Genomic DNA, 18,625 nt, shown 5'->3' with positions numbered 1-18,625 from the left:
TTCCTTTATAGGTTACCTTCTTTTCTCTGGCTGCCCTGAGAATTCTGTCTTTTTCATTGATTTTTGATAATTTTAATAGGATGTGTCTTGGTGAAGGCTTTTTTGGGTTGAAATAATTGCGTGTTCTGTTGACTTCTTGAATTCCAAGCTCCAGCTCATTCCTCAGATTTGGGAAATTCTCATCAACTATTTGTCTGAAAATGCTTTCTAATCCCTGCTCCTTTTCCTTCTCTTCAAGAATGCCAAATATTCTTATGTTTTCCCTCCTGATGGTATATCAGCTAGTGCTCGTATTTCTCTTTCATTATTTTTTATTCTTCGCTTTCTCTTGTCTTCCTTCTGATTTAATTCTAGATTTCTGTCTTTGATATCACTGATCCTTTCCTCCATTTGGTCAACTCTATATCTCAAGCTTGCTATTTTATTTTTCAACTTTTGCAGTACGTTCTTTATTTCCAGAAGTTAAAGAACTCATTCTGCTCATGTAGTTGTTTTTCAATTCCTGAAATTGTTGATATGATTTGTTTTGGTATCACTGAGTTTTTTCAAAAGTACCATCCTGAATTCTCTGTCATTTAAGTCACATAATTCTATTTTTGTAAGCTTATTTTTTGGAGATTTTTCTCTTTCTTTCTGAGATGCCTCATCTCCTCTTTTGTTCATGGTGTTTAATGGACTATTTTTTTGCCTAGGCATTAATGGAAGTATATTCTGCTATTTTTCCCAGAAAGATTTATTACATAAAGATCTCTCTAGCCCGTTACAAAGAAGGTGTTTTTCTTTTAGTTTCCAGTACATGGCGTTTAAGCCTCTTGGATCCCTGCTTTATGTAAAGCCTTAATAATGCCTTTTTTTTTCTTATAGATATTTAATCACACTCACTTCCCTCAGTCTCAGTCCCTGTCAGTGTTAGCGACAGTTTCAGTAGCGTTTGCTCAGATTCCTCTCGGGCTCCGCAGTGTTTGGTCTCAGAGGATATGAGGGGAGGGGCGCTCTGGGTTGGGGGCTGCGGGCTGTGGCTCAGCCTTGGTTTGGCAACTGTGGCAGGTAGAAATCAACTGTTGTTTCTCTGCCGTCCCCGCTTCTCTGCTTTCTGCTTTGATGACCAGGACCTGCCACTGGCTGCATGGAACTCACAGCACTTCCAGGCAGGGCTGTTCAGGGAAGTTGCCGCACCTTCTCCCCTCCCCATCCTCCTACAGGGAGCTCCAGCAGCCGCGAGAGGAAGCTTCTTTGTTTCTCCCAGTCCACCACCCAACACCTGGGATTCTGACCTGTGGTAGCTCTTATGCGCAGATCTCACGCTCAGACGTGTTGGTGTGTAGTTTGGGTGTTTTATGTTGAGTTTTAGATGTTCAGCTTATTGTTGTTTCAAGGCGAGAGACCTGGAGACATCTCTCACTCCGCCATGTTTCTAAGTGATTTTCTAATCTTCATTCCTTCTACATTTATTAGTTGCCTTTCTATTGTAAGAAAAAGTTATCCCTTCCCCCTTCTCTGTTTATATCAGTGTAGACTCATGGCTTCTTACTTTATTCAATAAGCTTAAATCCTTATTATATTTTATGTCGATGCTCAAAGTGTCCCAGATTTGGCTAGTGGGAGTTTCACAAACTGGTTTTTGTGGCCTTCTGGCATGTCTGTATCATTCTTTGATGACTTTCTTACCTTTTAGCATAACAGATGTTTAAGGCTCATCTTGTTCTTTCTCTTGCCCACCTCTGAAATCAGCGATTTTTCTGAGGAGCACTGTTTTTTTTTGTTGTTGTTTGTTTTTTATTTGTTTGTTTGTTTTAGTGAGATTGTAATTCCCGACCAGGATCTGGCTATTGGATGTGTTCCTTTTTACTGGACTGTCATTACTTCTTCTAGGCCTTGTCAGATAACAGAGCTGGGGAATTAAAAAAATTTTTTTAAATATTTTTAATTTATATTATGTATATGTTCATATGTAACACATACTTACACATACACATATACACACACACACACACATTTTTATATAGTTAATTATCAATATATATTAAAACTCATGAGTTCACACTATCTCCTTAAATTTCAATCCAACACTTTCAATTCTAATGCAATATTTTATCTTTTCCTCTTCCCATATTTCATAGAAAACCTGGCTCCCATTTTCCACAATAACATTCCACTTATTTGCTCAGTCCTAGGATGCACAAAGAGTTTCAGAATTGCTAGTACATGCCTTTGCAAAACAGGAGTTTAATATTTGTTCAGATTTTTTGTTTGTTTGTTTTAAACCTCAGGGCATATAGTTCAAATTCTGTGCTCAAAAGTTTTCTGGGCTAGTCCTTTTTTTTCCCCTCCCCCTCTGTCAGTTGTTTTATTCACTTAAAATAAAACTATTGTTTATTTGCTTCTGTTTGTATTCAATTTGGGTACTTTTTCTGTCCTCGTGGATTTTATTTCCTTTTTTTTTTTTGAGTATTTGAAACACTGTCCAAACATCAAATCTGTATAAAAAAGGTGTATTCAGAGGAATGTGATTTCCTTTTCCTCATTCCCTTTGTCCTTTCTACCCAGTTCTCTCCCTTGTTCTGTAAACAATCTCATTAATCTCTAGGTTTTTGTTCTTGTTTTCCTTTTTGCTTAAATAGGTACATAAATATATATTTTCTTATTTCACCTTCTTTCTTACCCAAAAGGTGTAATATCATATTCTTTTGTATTTTGCTAATCATAGAATTTTAAAGCTGAATCAGACCTTATTGTTGTATTTCTAAGATTATTCTTTCTTCATTTTTTTTTTTCTTTTAGACATTGGATCAGCAACAGTTCTTCACAGAGGAAGAACTGAAAGAATATGAGAATCTTATCTCTTTACAAGAAAACGAACTTAAGAAAAAGGCAGATGAGCTTCAGAAACAAAAAGAAGAACTGCAGCGTCAGCATGACCAACTTGAAGCTCAGAAGCTGGAATATCATCAGGTAGTATTTTGTAAAAGGGTTGTGGCATTAAAAAGGATTTTAGGTGCTATGCTAAAAGTCTGTGTTTTGTAATGTATATTTCAATGTACTATTAGCTATAGTATTTTAAATTTTGGCATTTTTAAAACTGCATTGTTGCATATTAATCTAAATTTTAGAATTTGAATATCTCATTTGGAGAGAAATTTTCATATAGTTTGTTGTGATTTGTCAAAGGTCACACATGTCAGAAAATCAAATAATACTTTCTTTCAAAACATTCTTTTTCTATTCACTAGGTTATACAGCAGATGGAACAAAAAAAATTACAACAAGAAATTTCTCCATCAGGGCCTGGTGGAGAATCAAAGTTACAGCCACGTATGTAATTTTGTTTGCTTATTTGTTTAAGGAAATAAAAAAATGAATAAATTGAAATCTATATTAACTACAAATATAATTCAAGTTATTAATATCTATGTTTTTTCAATATATTTGTAGAAATAGAGCACCCTGTATTACAGAAAAATGAAAAGGCCTCTAAAATTTTTATGTATATATATTTCAAAAGCTCTATAATTTGATAGCCTTATTTATAATGAAATAATTTATATATTATTTGTAATTCTTTCTAATCAACTATTGATATTATTAGAGAATATGTTTTTTAAATTGTTATCTATGATTGACTAAGCATATTTCAAAAATATTATATAAGAAGATTCAGAATACAGAAAGATACCTTTAAAATGAGTTTGTTTTTTTTTTTTCTGAACAGTCATTTAAAGTCTGAAGTCCACCAGAACTTGGAAGAAAACTATAAAATAAACATCCGTGTCATATTTTTACCTCCCTTCCTTTTTCTCTTCTCAATAAATATTTTAAAGCATATATGGAATAAAGGAAGATACTTTTTAAATGAGAGCACTTTTTTTTGGACACAGATATTTAAGGATTGAAGTCTACCAGAACCAGGAAGAAAACAAACTCAGTATCTGCTCTCACTTTCGTACCTCCCTTCTTCTTTCTTTGTTCTCCTTTAGTGATTTAATTAAGTGGCCTTGTGCCATAATTTAGTGAAACTATCAGTAACTATTTAAGTGAGAAAGCTCCATCTATTGCTTTTAAAATAAATTGCTGTCACTCATAAAGGTAGATATTCTTTTGTGGGTGCTTGTCATCCCCTCTCTCGATAAAAGTCTCTTTGATATTAATACTTCTCCTGAGAAGACCATAGTATTCCCCAGTGGTAACTTTTTCCCACTTTCAGCACCCTTAACTCTTAGAAATTCTTCTACTGAATAGTTTTTGTACCATTTCAGGTCATTTTTTTTTGTTCATATTTATACTCTATCATTTAAGATCAGGTTCTAATATACATAATGAAAAAACCAAAGATAACAGTAGTTTTAAACTAAACAGGAGTTTTTCCTTTTCACATAAAAGAAATCTGTAAGTAGGTAGTGTCCACGTTCTTATCTTTCTGCTCCGCTATCCTCCGTGCATAGTTTTTATCTTCATGTTACCTCATCCTCAATGTAAGATTGCTTTTGGAGGAAGCAGGGAAGGGCAGGAAAAGGAACTTTCCCCAGCTTCCTTGAGGCAATTTTCCTGGAGAACCACACAACATTTGAACTTATATCTCATTGGCCCAAACTGAGTCACGTGGCTATCTATCTAGCTGATAGGGAAGCTGAAAATTCCCTGTGGCATTGCGACCAGCTAAAAGTTACTATTCTTTAAGGAAAACGGGAGGAGGGAATGTTTGGTAGGTAACTTTTAATTTTAACCCAAACAGCCTTGTCGGCCACCTAAATATCTATTGTACATTCTTCTGAAACGTAGAAAACAGTCACTTCCCCCATCCCTAAAGGAGACCACCAAAATCCAATCTATTATTGCACGTAGATCAAAGACCATGAAATCTGAATATAGTCCCCTCCATCAGGTTAGGATGTGGCTCTTTATGTTCTTGGCTATCTGCAAATGAAAAAGCAAGGTGTCTGCCCCATGAGCACCATATGTATAATAGTGGGATAGGTACAGGATAACTGCTGTAAAATTAACCTTTTTGAAAAGGGGAAAATGGGAAACATAGCAGTCACTGATCCATAACATTAAAAAAAATACTGCTTGGGAAAAATAGCAAGATCTCTCTGCTCTGTCCATAAATATATTCCCTGGTTTTCCTATCAGGCAACTTTGGATTCACCTTTCTGGGAGGAACCCCCTTGTCTAATGTCCTCAGGGGCCCCTGATGTTGCCTTGTAGGAGGTTTTTATTGTCCATTAATTTTTAAGGACATATCTGAGTGGGCATTGGTAAGGATGCCTTTCTTAGAAGCTGGACAGCCTTAGCACTTCACGTCCTGTTATTTTGGGTTTGAGGATTGGGGGTTGTTTTAGGTCGTAGGCCAGATTTAGGGTTTTTGTGTTGTTTTGTTTTGTTTTTGGCAAAACAGTACCCTAAAAACTTAGTAAGTTTCTGGTCTGTTTTCTTCAGTGATTACCATTAGTAACTTCAAGATCTTGTCAAGACATAGTTTTTCACAAAGAACCTCATCTTTACTTGCTGGCCTCTGTATTCTCGTTCTCCCCTGGGGTCTTGAATGGTACCTACTTGGGTACCATTTTAAACTATAGGCTTGGATGGGATAACAACAGTCTTTATATGATCTTTCTCCTTAGGATGGCTCCCTTACTTGGTATAAAATTCTTCAGATAAGGTTCTTGAAAAAGGTTAAGAAAGCATTAGCAGCCTCCTCAGAACCTTTACTTATAACTGTTTCAGTTTGAAGTATGATGGTAGTTGACCTTCTCAATTCTTTAGGGTTCCAGATTTGGGACTTTTTCAGTTTATTTCGTAGACAGAGCAGTTCCCTCAACAAAGCTATGTACCCTTCCATCTTTGCAGACTTGTTAACTTTAGCCTGAGTCACATTTCTCCTGTAGGACTTTGCCGAAAGAGGCAAGAGGCAGCCCACACATGCTAGCATTCTGAAATTCTGCCACCACTTTCTCTGATATCTTAACTTCAGTTAGCATGAGGTCTCACCGCTCAAAGCCCTACCTCCTCAACTAAACCCATTCATATTTAAGATCTTTTTATTTTGCTGTACTTTACTTTTAGCTACCAAGTTCTGTATAGGTCAAGATTTTTGGTTGTAGATAATAGAATCTTCTTTAGCTATTAAACAGAATGAGATTGATTAGGGGTACAGATAACTCACGGAATCTTGAGAACCCTTTGAGAGGGTCGAAGAAACAGAACCTAGGCTGAGCTTCTAGGAACTCCATCACAAGAGAGGGCTGCCAAGGAAGCTGCTGCTTTTGGAGCAGTGAAGACTGCCTGCCAGGTTGGGATGCTGCCTGTTAGATTAGGAAGACACAGGCAGTTGCCAGCTCCAGGATACACCACTACTGCTATACTTTGTGTCGGCAAAAATGGATACGTCTCGTCCTGCTTTTCTCCCCTTGTAACTCAGTTCTGAGTGAGAGTCTCAGGTGAGTGCATCTGATTGTTGGACCCATCATCCCTGGAACCCTAGCTGCAAGAAAGGTTGGGAAATGGTAGTGTTTGACTTTCCTACATCTGTAGTATAGGAATGCATGTTTAAAGCTCTTGAGTGAACCAGTCCACTTTAACACCTTGTAATTTTACATTGTTTCTCCCAACATCAGTAATTTTTTAAACTCTCGGTCCTCATTTTGCAGATTTTAAAATATCATTGCATATTTCTCCAAACATACTTCAGATATTTTTTTCTTAAATCATGGATCCCAAAATTAAATATAACAACCTAGAAAAGTTCTGCTTATATTCAGCTTAAAAACTCCCAGAAAAGTCACTCAACAGAGTAATGCTATGTTCTTTAGAGATGGAGAAAAATTCCTATCTCTATTGTTTAAATTGTAGGAAACATTAAAAAATGGTCTGGAATATCTTTTTGTCAATCATTATACTTGTGCCCAGAAACTATGATAATACAGAGATTCTCCTAGGGTAAACTTTTTTAGATGGTGGACTGGAGTTAAATCAGAAAGTAATTGGAGGAGAACTTAGAGAAATTTCTTTAAATGCTTTTTTGGCATGAATAAATAATGGATAGATATATAGACACATCTCATAATTTCCAGCAAATTATTATAATTTATATTATTTTAAAAATAATTGTTAGCTTAAAATTATTTATGGCTTAAGGAATTACAGTTCTTGTGAGTATTGGGCATTTATAAGTGAATATTATTTTTTAGAGAGTGCCTAATAGTACTCTTTCCAGTTCTGTTAGAAAGCATTGGTCCTATGTTTAATTTACACCATTCTTCACACTTTAGATATTAAATACTCTTTGGTTTAGCTGACTTAGTGGTATGTATTGGTAATTTGGGGTTTTGTTTCACATATGAATTTTCATGAAGCATGTCAATTTTATAGTATACTTAGATTTATGTAATTAAATTTTTAAAAGATAATGGGCTTTGAAATATTTAACTCTTTCTAACGAGAATTGCAATTTAGAAATAGTGGTAAGAATCCTCTGAGACATGGCTCTACATTTTTTTAAGCCAGATTTGTTTACAACAGTGTTATTTTTCATGCTAATTGAACAGATTTGTATTACCATAAGCCTACATGCAAATCTGGCCTTCACATGAGGAAAATATAAAGAAAATTTTAATGTGTTATGATAATGCGATTTTTAGGATAGCCAACCTAATAAAAAGAAGGCTGAGAGAAGTATTTTCTTTAAGATGAAATTTTGACAAACCCAGTTCTGGTTAGTGCCTAAAATTTAATCTTTATTTTATAGCTGTGCAGTACAGTCAAGAAGAAATTGAAAAAGCCAGAGTTAGATGATGAGCTTCATCCTTTTCATGCAAGATGTTTATCTCCTGAAGAATCTACTAGAGAGAAATCTACCTTCACCCTTAACCACTGGTGCCTCTAATTTAATACTTTAATTCATTTTCGTTGGAATTGAGAGACTAAGGTGTATTAAGTAAAACGCAAAGCTTATTCTTACATTCCTTTTGGGTGATATAATGGAAGACTAATGACAACTTGCTTTCAAGGTGTGAGATAGTAAGGAAATCGGATCTTTTCCTTTTTTTCTTTTTCTTTTTTTAACACAATATCATTAGCAAGATTCTAATCTTTCTCTACTTGTTTTAATTTATTATTTAAATGAGTAGTTAGCTATGAATTAGTAGCCATCTTAGTGAATCTAAGAACTGAGCCAGAACAATCATCTGCAGCAAATGGTGAAGACACCAAATTGAAAAATTAGAATTTATGATTACCAGCGCTGCCAACCTGTTTATTCAGACAAAAACAAAGCAAAACAAAACTAATGAAAACTTTGATTTAATTGAGGAATTTAGAATTTTTCAAATATGGCCTATAGACTTATGTAGAAAAACAACAAATGTCTACTGTTTTCACTGCAGAGCTTTTAGTATACATTTTAATTCATGTTAGTCCGGTTCTTGATGATGAATGTCACGTACCAGCTTAGTAGTCAGCCAGCCCTTGACAATGTACTTTTCCTTACATGTTCACCCTTCTAGTTGCCTTCAAAGCTCTGCATGCCTTTAAACAAATTTTCTTTTGTTTATAATTTGTACATAATCTCTTGTAAGCAATAGATTTGACTTTTCCTGTGCAAATTTTCTTATCCTCTTTCGTTTTATTCTTAAGACTAAATATATTTACCAAGGCTTTCCAGGATTATGAATGTATATCTTATAATTAAAATGTTAAAGTATTTTATTTTACAATTCTTATAATTTTGCTTCTCCATGGAATTTAAAAATGAATAATGATTTTCCACATGATTTTTAAGTTAAAATTTGTCTGAGTGCTTTAAAATTGAGAGAGAAAAAGTAAACCTCCATCTAGTTGTCTTTGCTATCCCCCATGGGTCATTGTATTAAAATGTTATTTTTGTTCAATTTTAGTCCATTTTAAATGTTCACTTTTAGTGATATGAGAGTATCAGTCACTTAATTAAATCCTTACCTTCACTTTAGATTCCTCCTCTATGGAGTATGAAACACATGGGCAGCCCATGCTGTATTTGTTTGGTACCATGTGGCTTTTCTTATTTTGCTGGCCACTATTATCCTTCAGTTGTTAAAGTGGTTTGAATTTGCTTTACTTTTGAACTTTACCCTTTCTTTTCTTACGGTTGATACTTTATAAATATTTCCTTATTAGAGTAGTGATGGCTTATAGATTATTTCCTTTTAAAAAACATATTTGCCATGCCCCTTGATGTTTTAAACATTTTCATGATAGTATTGAAGCAAACAACAATTTAAAACTCCTGTAATCTTTGTGTAGTGATTCCTTCTTATTCTATAGCATTGAGTAAGGTATCTTAGAATTTGTATCTTAATTTTTTTCTCAGTTCTAATCCTGTATACATTTCTTACTCCTTAGATGTGTATATATTTTCATTCTTTTATATTCATAGTATGTTTCATTAAGATTGATTCGACATTGATCTTGGCCTAAAAAAAACAAAAACAAAAACAATTGCAGAAAAGTCAGCTTTTCAATAGCTACTTCAAGCAGGCTGTAATTCCTAAGGTGGTTTCTGAGCACTGTGGAGAGTGCTTTTAACCATGAAGAAAATTTGTAATTCATGAATAGAGTCCCTGACTCCTGACTCCTTCCCTTTGACAGAGTGAACCAAACTCTGATGAATATCTCTTGTCCAATTCTTCAGCTTTTTATACCCTCTTTATTAAATAATAATAGTTTAAAAAATATGTTATGTATCTGAGCAGACATTTTCCATCTTACAGTTGTTAATAAAGGAAAAAATATTTTTGGAATAGAAAGCCCAGGACATGAATTTAGCAATCTCTGTTTAGAAGTAGTGTCAATTACTGCTTCTTCATTACTTTGCCTGGATGATCTGAATTTTAATTAAATTCTTTCCTCTCTATGTACTTCCATTTCCCTACTTCTGTGTTGACTTTTCCATTGTATTTCTAATGCACCTCCTTAACCACTGGAGAAAGCTTTGAAGGATGAAGAACGTGGTAGCATGTTGTCAGGTTTCTTAAAGTTTCATAGCCTTCAGCTTCATGGGGCTTAATTTCAAAAGAATTCTCCCCTTCTCTCAGAGTCTCAAACTATCCATCTTTTCTCTAAGAGAGTCTGTTGTATTACTAATTAAGAGGTAGAGGCGACTTTATTAAAACAGGATTAATTTCCAAAAGATTTATACAAAAGATAAAATAGAGGCTAAATATTTTACTTTAAGGACAACAATTTGAAGCCAGTTAATGGCCAGAGTGACTGTTTCATTCTTTTGTGGTGGCTCTGGTGACTTTCCAATAGTTCTGTCTGCGCCTATCTATCTAGTGTCAGGGCCTAAGAACAGAAAAGGACTGGAGGTTGAAATACTGTAGCCAAGGTGGAGGAAGGAGCCTCTTTTCAGTGACGGTGTTTTTTTCCTCTGAAGCTGTTAGTGCAGGATCTGTTATAAGCCCTAGCAATTTTCAAATTGTACCACTGTCTCTGTACCTCTTTATATAGCCTCTAATTGAAATGGCATATTTTTGGAAGGAATGCATAGATGTTTATATGTAAACTTGTGCCTAAAATAGGTCTGGAGGGAAGATCATAGTTATTCTATGTCTTCAAGAATTAAAACATGAAAAAAAAAATTTTTTTTCTTTATTGCTTTTCCTTTTCATGAAGGAAACCAGTGCTGTATAATCTATATTTTATCAATATTTATTATGTTTTAAAAACCATTTAATAATGATGGTTTCTACATCCTATTTTAAAGTTGAGATTTTAAAGATCATTTATTTTATCTGTTATTGCTAATTTGGGGGGATTTTCAATTTAAATGTTGAATTTAAAATGTAACCTTTTATAAATATGTGGCTAAAAATGTCCTGTTAATTTTGAACTTTGGAAAGAAATTTTATTAGTCTGAAGTGTACTTGGATTTGATTCTTATTGGTTTATTTAGATAATTGGACTATTTTTAAAACTACAAAAATTAGATTTTATTTTGATAATCAGGAAGACATTGAGACTGTATACAAGTTTATTATATTTGAATTTGTTGACATTCGTTGTGTAAATTCTTTCAGTGCAATATTTGTTGGAAAATATTCTAGTCATTTGTATAGGTCCATTTTTAATTATATTAAAACAAAATTAGAAAAATATGTAATGTTTGTCATACTTTTCTAGGAGAAAAGACAAATTTGAGAATTTTGAAAGAATGGATTGTTTGCAAAACATTAGCATTATAAAGTAATCAAATCTCTGGGCCTTAGAGATCAATGAAAGAAGTCCTTCTCCATCATTTCTCCACAGATAATTTATCCAGCCCCCACTTTCCGGTCTTCTAGAGATAGCAGTGAAGTCAAAATCACAGTGGTTTCCAGGTTTGTCTGCATATTGGAATTACCTAGGAGTTTCAAAAAATCCCAGTGCCTCAGTCCTATCTCTAGAGATTGTGATTTCATCCTTCTGTAATGTGGTCTGGTCTTTGGAATTTTCAAAAGGTAATTATAATGTGCAGACAAATTTGGGAACTGCTGGTAAATCATGTTGAAAACCACACCAACCTTTTTCAACATTACAGATTCTACACTGGGGAGGAAACCCGACTGATGTTGATGAAAGACAGGGCAAATTTCCCCGAGGTGGTGCGGGGGAGGCCAAGCCCTGCACCGAGAGAAGAGGGTGCTTTGGTGGAGAGCGAAGAAAGAATTCAACACACATGCCAAAGTTAGAGTCAAAAGGAAAGTTTATTAGAAAAGGGGTAACACTCCACAGACAGTGTGGTCTCTTCTCAGAGGCAGAGAGTGAGGGAGACAGTGAGAGAGACAGAGTAAAGGCACTGAGAAGGACCCTGGGTGTTCAGGGAATTCAGTTTATATGTCATTCTTTAGTTCTCATTTCCTTTGATATGGACATACAGTGAGGAAAGGGAAGAATACGTAGAGTAAAAGGCCTGCTGGCAGTTCCTAGCCTGTCATACTTAGGTTCCCCATGGTTTTAGCAATAGGGAATGACTCTGCTGGTTCCTGTTTCCTTCACAGGTGTGGGGAATGGGTTGCTAGCAATCCCAGTAAAAATCTTCCTTCATTCAGGTGTTCTCCTGGCCTAGCTGCAGGGCTGATCAGCATATTGCAGTCTCTGATTGTAGCTTGATTAACATTTTAATTCTCTTGCATCCTTCCTACATTAATGTGATGAATGTTCTTCTATAAAAATTTAGTTGTCACTTCAGAGGATTTATAGCTACATGTATACACACACCAGTGTTTGTGTAATATGCAGGGAACATTTATTTCCACTAAAATTCAAGAACCATTTAAGAGGAAGGTATCACAGTGGCAGAGAATCCATGATGAAGGTATAGTAGAAAGTAGTAGGGACTGGGTGTTAGGACCCAGGCTCTCATTTTCTAACTAAAGTTGACCCTTGAACAACACAGATTTGAACTGTGCTGGTCTACTTATACATGGGTTTTTTTTTCAATAAATACTGTAAATGTATTTTCTCTTAGGATTTTCATATTTTCCCTGTTACTTTATTATAAGAATATAGTACATAATACATTAACATACAAAATATGTGTTAATTGACTGTTTATGTTATTAGTAAGGCTTCTGGTCTATAGTATACTACTATTAGTATAGTTTTTGGAAAGTCAAAAGTTAAACGTGGAATTTCAACTGTGCAGGGTGTCGATGCCCCTAACCCTTGCATTGTTCAAGGGTCAGCTGTGTATGATTCTTTCCCTTCTAAAGTCTAGAGGAAAAAAATCTAGGAGTGTGAGGGTTTAATTTTGTTCTAACTTTTTAATTTGAAATTATTTCAGACTTAGAAAAACTTGCAAAAATAGCACTTTTCATATGCCCTTCACCTAGCTTCCTCAAATGGTAACATCTTACAAAGTTAAATAAAATCAGGCAATCAATATTAATACAATTCTAACTAATCCTCATATTTTGCCAATTTTCCCAGTAACATACTTTTTCTAAGCCAAGAGCTAACGTTGCCTTTAGTTGTATATATATATATCTATGTTTAATTGTTAATTTTTAACAATGGTTAACCTAACCAAACAAATTGCAACAATAGTAAAACTAATTCTGGTATGCTCTTTCCTAGATTTATCAGTTGTTAGCATCTTGCCACATTTGCGCTAGAGCTCTTTCTCTATCTTTTTTTTTTTTTAATGAAGCATTTCAGAATTAAGTTGCAGACATTATGATCCTTTACCCTAACTATGTGAATGAGCATGTCTCCTAAGAACCAAGACATTATTTTGTAATAGCCATCTCATAGTGATCAAATTCAGGAAATTGAACATTGTTACTATACTATTAATCTAATATGGTCCACGTTCAGATTTCACCAATTGTCTCAGTATTGTCCTTTACAGTAATTTTTTTTAACAACCCAGGATTTAATCCAGGATTAAGCTTTGCATTTAGTTGTCATGTCGCTTTCATTTCCCTTGATCTGGAATAGCCTTTCTTTGTCTTTCACGATATGGATATTTTTGAAGAGTACAGGTCAGTTGTTTTATAGAATGGCCCTCGATTTGCCTTTGTCTAGATGACCCTTCTCAAACTGGTCTGTGACTGGTGCTGGTCTACATATCAGTGTTGCCCACGGTGAGGGGTCTACGTAGAAACTGAAATTACTTACACCTTTGGAAATAATTTTATGCCAGTTTAATAAAAATTAGGGGCTTACATTTTTATATCTTTTGTTTTCATTTTTCGAAGAATTTATTTTTATTGAATTTTACAAAGTAACAGTCATAAATGGGTTGGACATTTTCTTTAAAAAGGGTCCTTTGTCATAGCTACTTTGAATAGCACTGGTCTAGATGAGCTTTTTGAGGCTCAGAGCTCTGATTTACTCACCTGGTACACTTAGACTGTACCGGGCAGAGTTCAATAAATGGTTGCTGTGGGATGACTTGAATGGCCCATTTCTTTGTTGAGAAGCTTTTCTTAATGCTGAATCAAAATTTTTCTCCATAAATTCCACATAGAAACCTTACTTCTGCCTTCGAAAACGTCGTATAACATGTCTACTCATATGCTTAGGTGTTAGCCTTTCAAGAGATTTAAAGACTGATAATGCACCTTAAACCCCCAATCTATTCCCAGCAAAACTGGCTCCATTACTTTTACCATTTGTAGTGATTAGGATTAAGTTCTGCTGAAAAGGAGAACACCTGAAATAAGAGTGGCTTATTGACTTTCTTATGTGCTACAAGTTTAGAGGTATCATTCTAGGGCTAGTAGAAAGTTTCACAAGTCATCAGAGACCCGGCACCCTTCTTCTTTGCCATCTCATTTTCCTCAATGTGTACCTTCTACACTGTGGTCCAAGATATCTGCTCAAGCTCTAGTTATGGCATTTGCATTTCTACCAGCAGAAGAAAGAAGTGTGGTAGCGGAGGCCGAGCTGTTTCCTATAACGGTTGAAGGTTGTTCACTTCCCTTCTCGTAATAGGTAAGGGACTTTCCAGTGTCACAGCTGACGTGGCACAGACCACTGACTCTGGTCAGTCACTCCCCCAGCCCACCAACCAATCAAAATACACTTTACTGTGAGGAAGTATAAAATGTGTATAAAAGGGAAAGCCCCGCTGTGATTGGGGCTCTGCCTTTGGGTGTGAATCCGCTGAGCCAGTGCCGGCACCTATAATTGCTATTTCCTGCTTATTGCCTCGGTGTCCCATCTCTGTCTGAGGATCCTGCAACAGAAGGTAAAGAAGATCCCGCCCTTTAAGGACATTTCCTAGAAGTTATACAGAACATTTCCATTTATATTACTTTGGTCAGAACTTGGTCAAATCGCCACAATTAGCTCCAGGAGAGGCTTGGAAATGGAGGCTTTTATTTTGGAAATCCTTGTGCTCAGGAAGAAATTGGTGGCTTTTTCAAAGAAAATGGATATTTGACAGTATCTACTGTTTCTGCTGTATTGTCCGTGTATGCATGTCCTTATATAGTATCTCTTCTTCACCGTTCTGATTACTTGTTGGATGTTTTCATGCCTTTAAATATGGTTCCAAATAGTATGTGACATTCCAAAAGCAAGCTGGACTTAATATGTCTTGTATCAATGACCTCAGTGTTAACCAGCATTTGAGGATTATGTCTTAATGCTATGCAGCGATTAAGGACATACAAAGTCGTCAGAGAATATATACGTATTTGTTTGAGATGCACTCGTGAAGCTTCTGGTGTATGTTTTGGGGTTGAACGAAAAATTTGCAAAAGTGTTAGAAGATATATTTTCTTGCCTGTTTACAAGAATTAAATAAATGTGAAATTGGTAGAAATAATAGCACGAGTATTTAACATATTTTGATTTATCTTTAAATCTAATATAAATGGTGAAATCTGCTAATTTTACTCTCTTTACTTTTTTTTTTTTGTTGTTGGTAATTTCTTCAATTTCCTACTGGTTGATATGCATGTGCCACAACTTTGTGAATTTCCATTCTGGGCAAGTATAGAGATTCAGCATATATTTCTCCTGCAGATGTTATTTAATGAGTCAGTAATAGCAGAAGAGGATTCTCCCCGGTAAGGCTCCTTGGAGGAGGTAGCAGTTGAGAAGAGGTGTAATATAGAATTTTAGAATTTTAGAGCTGGACCTAACCTTGCAGATCTCTACTTGTTAAAATTGTGGCCCAGAAACTGTGACCTTCTGCAGGCCCTTCAGCTAGTGGGCGTGATTGTGGGCTCCCTGCTCAACAAGTTCTATGCTCTTTCAGCTATGCATGCTGTTTGTTCGAAGGTAATTGAGAATGTAAATATTTGCTTAGTTACTGACAGTACCATAAACTTTAAATTCACTATGCCAATAAGACTATTCGTTACTGGGGATTTGCTCCACACCCCACCCGATTCTTTAATTCTTACAATGCCCTTAAGGGAAGATTCAACTATCTCAATTTTAGAGAAGTGGAAACTAAGCCTGGGGTGTGAGACAACTTGCCCACTGTCCCATAATCGTCAGATGCCATACCTGGCATTTGAGTCCAGGTCTGCCTGTGATTTTCTGTAGATTACACTTTTTTTTAACGATATGAGAAGAAAATTAAGAATCAATGAAACTACTGTCATGCAAGATGCTGGGGGAAACAGGTGTGTGCATTTATAATACTAGCAATGCCACTTGTGTTCTGAACTTTGTAGTTAAATTGATTTAAAAACTGGTCTCGAGGTGGTAAAACTTGGTTATTAAATGAGCATTTTAGGTTTTTGCTTGACAAAGTTACACGCCACTTTTTGTTTAGTAAGGGGAGGGGAAATTAAAAGCTGCTTTCAGACGTTTGACTGAAGCGTCCTGGAGATATAAATTTAGCTTTCGGTTTAAGTATGGCAAGATTTTATTTATTTTTATTTTAAAAAATAAATAATGTTAAGTTTATCATGTCGATGGTAAGAGCAGACACCCCCAACACGTGGGCAGCACTCTCGCGTGGCGCATCCAATGACCGTGGTCACCACCATTGGAGTTTCCCCTTCCTGGCATTCTGGGAGCCCGGAAGCAAGAAATTAAAAGCTCAACTAACTCCTAGCGCGCCAGTGGCTTGGCTCTTCTCTTGCAGCATAAAACACGTAATCAAAACAACTTTGCAGAGTTGCAGAAGAGGCTCAAAGACCAAGAGGCAGAAGAATACGCCTTACACTCTCCGCGTATGGGTAAACCCTCCGCGTATGGGTAAACCCTCCGCGTATGGGTAAACCCTCCGCCTACAAACGACGTCACTGCACAGGGGGCGTGGTGGTCTCCTTCGCGGGCCCCGGCTCGGAGAGCCGGCCTAATTGCCAAGCATGGATGAGAGGGTAGCAGGTCGAGTATCATGGGATTTCTTGAGACTGCTTCTGGTTCTGATTCCGGTCGCATGGCTCACGTTGCCCGCCGCAGGTAGGACCCCGGCGCCGGTAGAGGTGGAGATGGAGGTGGGGAGCCGGGATGGGAGGACGGGATGATGGGTTTGCCCGGGAGTGCGGGACGGTGCGGAGTGGGTACAGGAGGTGCCGCAGCCACCAGGGGCTGTATTTTGAAGATCCTCGACTCTGAGCTCTTCATTGGGAAGTTGGATTGAGACTAAGTGCCTCCTTAAATTTTGTGCTTTTGAGTGCTCCGTAAATTTCAGCCCCTCTTGCATCATTTTAGATATGGTGAAATAAGAGAGGGTGAAATAAGAAAAATACTCCACCTGCCTGTCAACAAGAAAACTACACTTTTGCTAAAGTCTTTACTGAGAGTGAGTGGTGATATTCAAACATACAATTTTTACTTTTTCTGGGAACACTGATAGACACGTTTCTAATTATTTAACAGGAAACCAAAAGCCTGAAAGGCATCTAAAGAGATATTTAAACTCATTACAAACCAGAGAATAGAAGTTAAAACAGCAGTAAGATATCCTTTGACATTTATTAGGCTGGCTAATATAGGCTGGGTGATGCCAAGCGGTTGGTGGTAGTGGGGATGTGAGACTCTAGGGAGACCCTTTGGGTGTCCATCCGTGGGGCTGTAGTTGAGCCAGACGTGGATGTTCACCATGGAGAACTGGGCAGCAACTTCAAGCAAAGGACTAGCAACACACAGAAATGTGGAATGATCAGGAAAGTGTAGTGCCAAAAGGTGAAACAAAGACATATAACTCAATACCATTTCCATAAGTTTGAGAAACAAGACAGTTTCTCAAAGCAGGGTTGGGCCTGGTTAGTTCTTGGATGGGAGACTACCTAGAAAGACCAGGTGCCGTAGGTGTAAAAAAATAAAAAATAAGGGATTGTAAGCTGACAAGGTCCTTGTAATCTGTGAGGTCAACCAAGGGTTGTCTCGCCTAAAAAACAAAAAAAAAGATAAAAAGAAAACCATTCTATTTATAGTACCATCAAAAGAATCAAATACTTAGGAATACATTTAACAAGATGAGCACAAAACCTCTATACACGAGACCCCTCTCCTCCCCCCCCAAAAAAGGGAATTTGTTTCCAATTATCTGGTAGTGTTTTGAAAGTATAAGGGCTATATTTTTTCCAGGGTCTCTCATAACTGAGTTCTCTTATTGCCACAGGTGTCTTAAAAGTGGAGATGGCAGAGGAGACTCAGACCGTGTTTCTGAATGACAATGCCACCATCTCATGCAAGGTCTCTGGTTCCTCACACCTGGACATCAACATTATGGGTATTACCTGGTTTCGGGAGAGTCTGAATGAAACAGAGGTCAAAGTGTTTGAGTTTTATGGAAACCACCAGGAGGCATTTGGATCAGGAGCCATCGTGTCTCTATCGAGGCTGAAGACGGGGGATGCCTCACTGCAACTGTTTGGAATCCAGCTGAGGGAAGCAGGAAGGTACCGATGTGAGATGGTGGTCACCCCTGAGAAGGCACAGGGAACAGTCTTCCTGAAGGTTGTAGGTGAGTGCCTGATGACAGTGCCCTGTGGTTCTGATGATGATAGGGCTTGGGGTGGAAATGTAGATGGGCTGAGTGGAGCAGAGGTTTAGAGCATGGGCCTAGAAGTTAGATAGACACAGGTTTGAGTTTTGGGCTTCCACGGACATCTGGACCACTTTGGAAAGTTGTTAATCACAATGAACCTCAGTGCTCGTTGCTCTAAACAGATATAATAATATCTACCTGAGGACTGAT

The 18,625-nt window shown here is 36.7% G+C and overlaps 2 protein-coding genes across 3 annotated transcripts in view; both read left to right on the top strand.

The window, feature by feature from the left end:
* The window catches only part of NUCB2 (nucleobindin 2), a 46,661-nt gene extending 35,535 nt beyond the window's left edge, over positions 1-11,126 (top strand). Inside the window, exons 12-15 of one of the 2 annotated variants that reach the window (XR_003046117.1) lie at positions 2,782-2,952; positions 3,231-3,312; positions 3,710-6,434; positions 7,742-11,126. Coding sequence is in view for 1 of the 2 variants with exons in the window: in XM_025046350.1 (XP_024902118.1) it covers positions 2,782-2,952; positions 3,231-3,320 (261 nt within the window). In the remaining variant the exon portion in view is untranslated. Of the gene's footprint in view, positions 1-2,781; positions 2,953-3,230; positions 3,321-3,709; positions 6,435-7,741 lie in introns of those variants that run through there. The other variant, XM_025046350.1, reaches the window with a different exon arrangement.
* A 5,366-nt stretch (positions 11,127-16,492) lies between these two features.
* Positions 16,493-18,625, top strand: part of NCR3LG1 (natural killer cell cytotoxicity receptor 3 ligand 1) — a 9,945-nt gene continuing 7,812 nt past the window's right edge. Inside the window, exons 1-2 of the mRNA XM_006904732.3 lie at positions 16,493-16,881; positions 18,047-18,391. Of these exons, the coding sequence (XP_006904794.1) occupies positions 16,788-16,881; positions 18,047-18,391 (439 nt within the window). The 5' untranslated portion in view covers positions 16,493-16,787. The remainder of the gene's footprint in view (positions 16,882-18,046; positions 18,392-18,625) is intronic.

This window comes from Pteropus alecto, unplaced genomic scaffold, assembly GCF_000325575.1.
Source record: "Pteropus alecto unplaced genomic scaffold, ASM32557v1 scaffold120, whole genome shotgun sequence".
NCBI lineage: Eukaryota > Metazoa > Chordata > Mammalia > Chiroptera > Pteropodidae > Pteropus > Pteropus alecto.
This window is presented reverse-complemented; position numbering and strand designations above follow the sequence as displayed.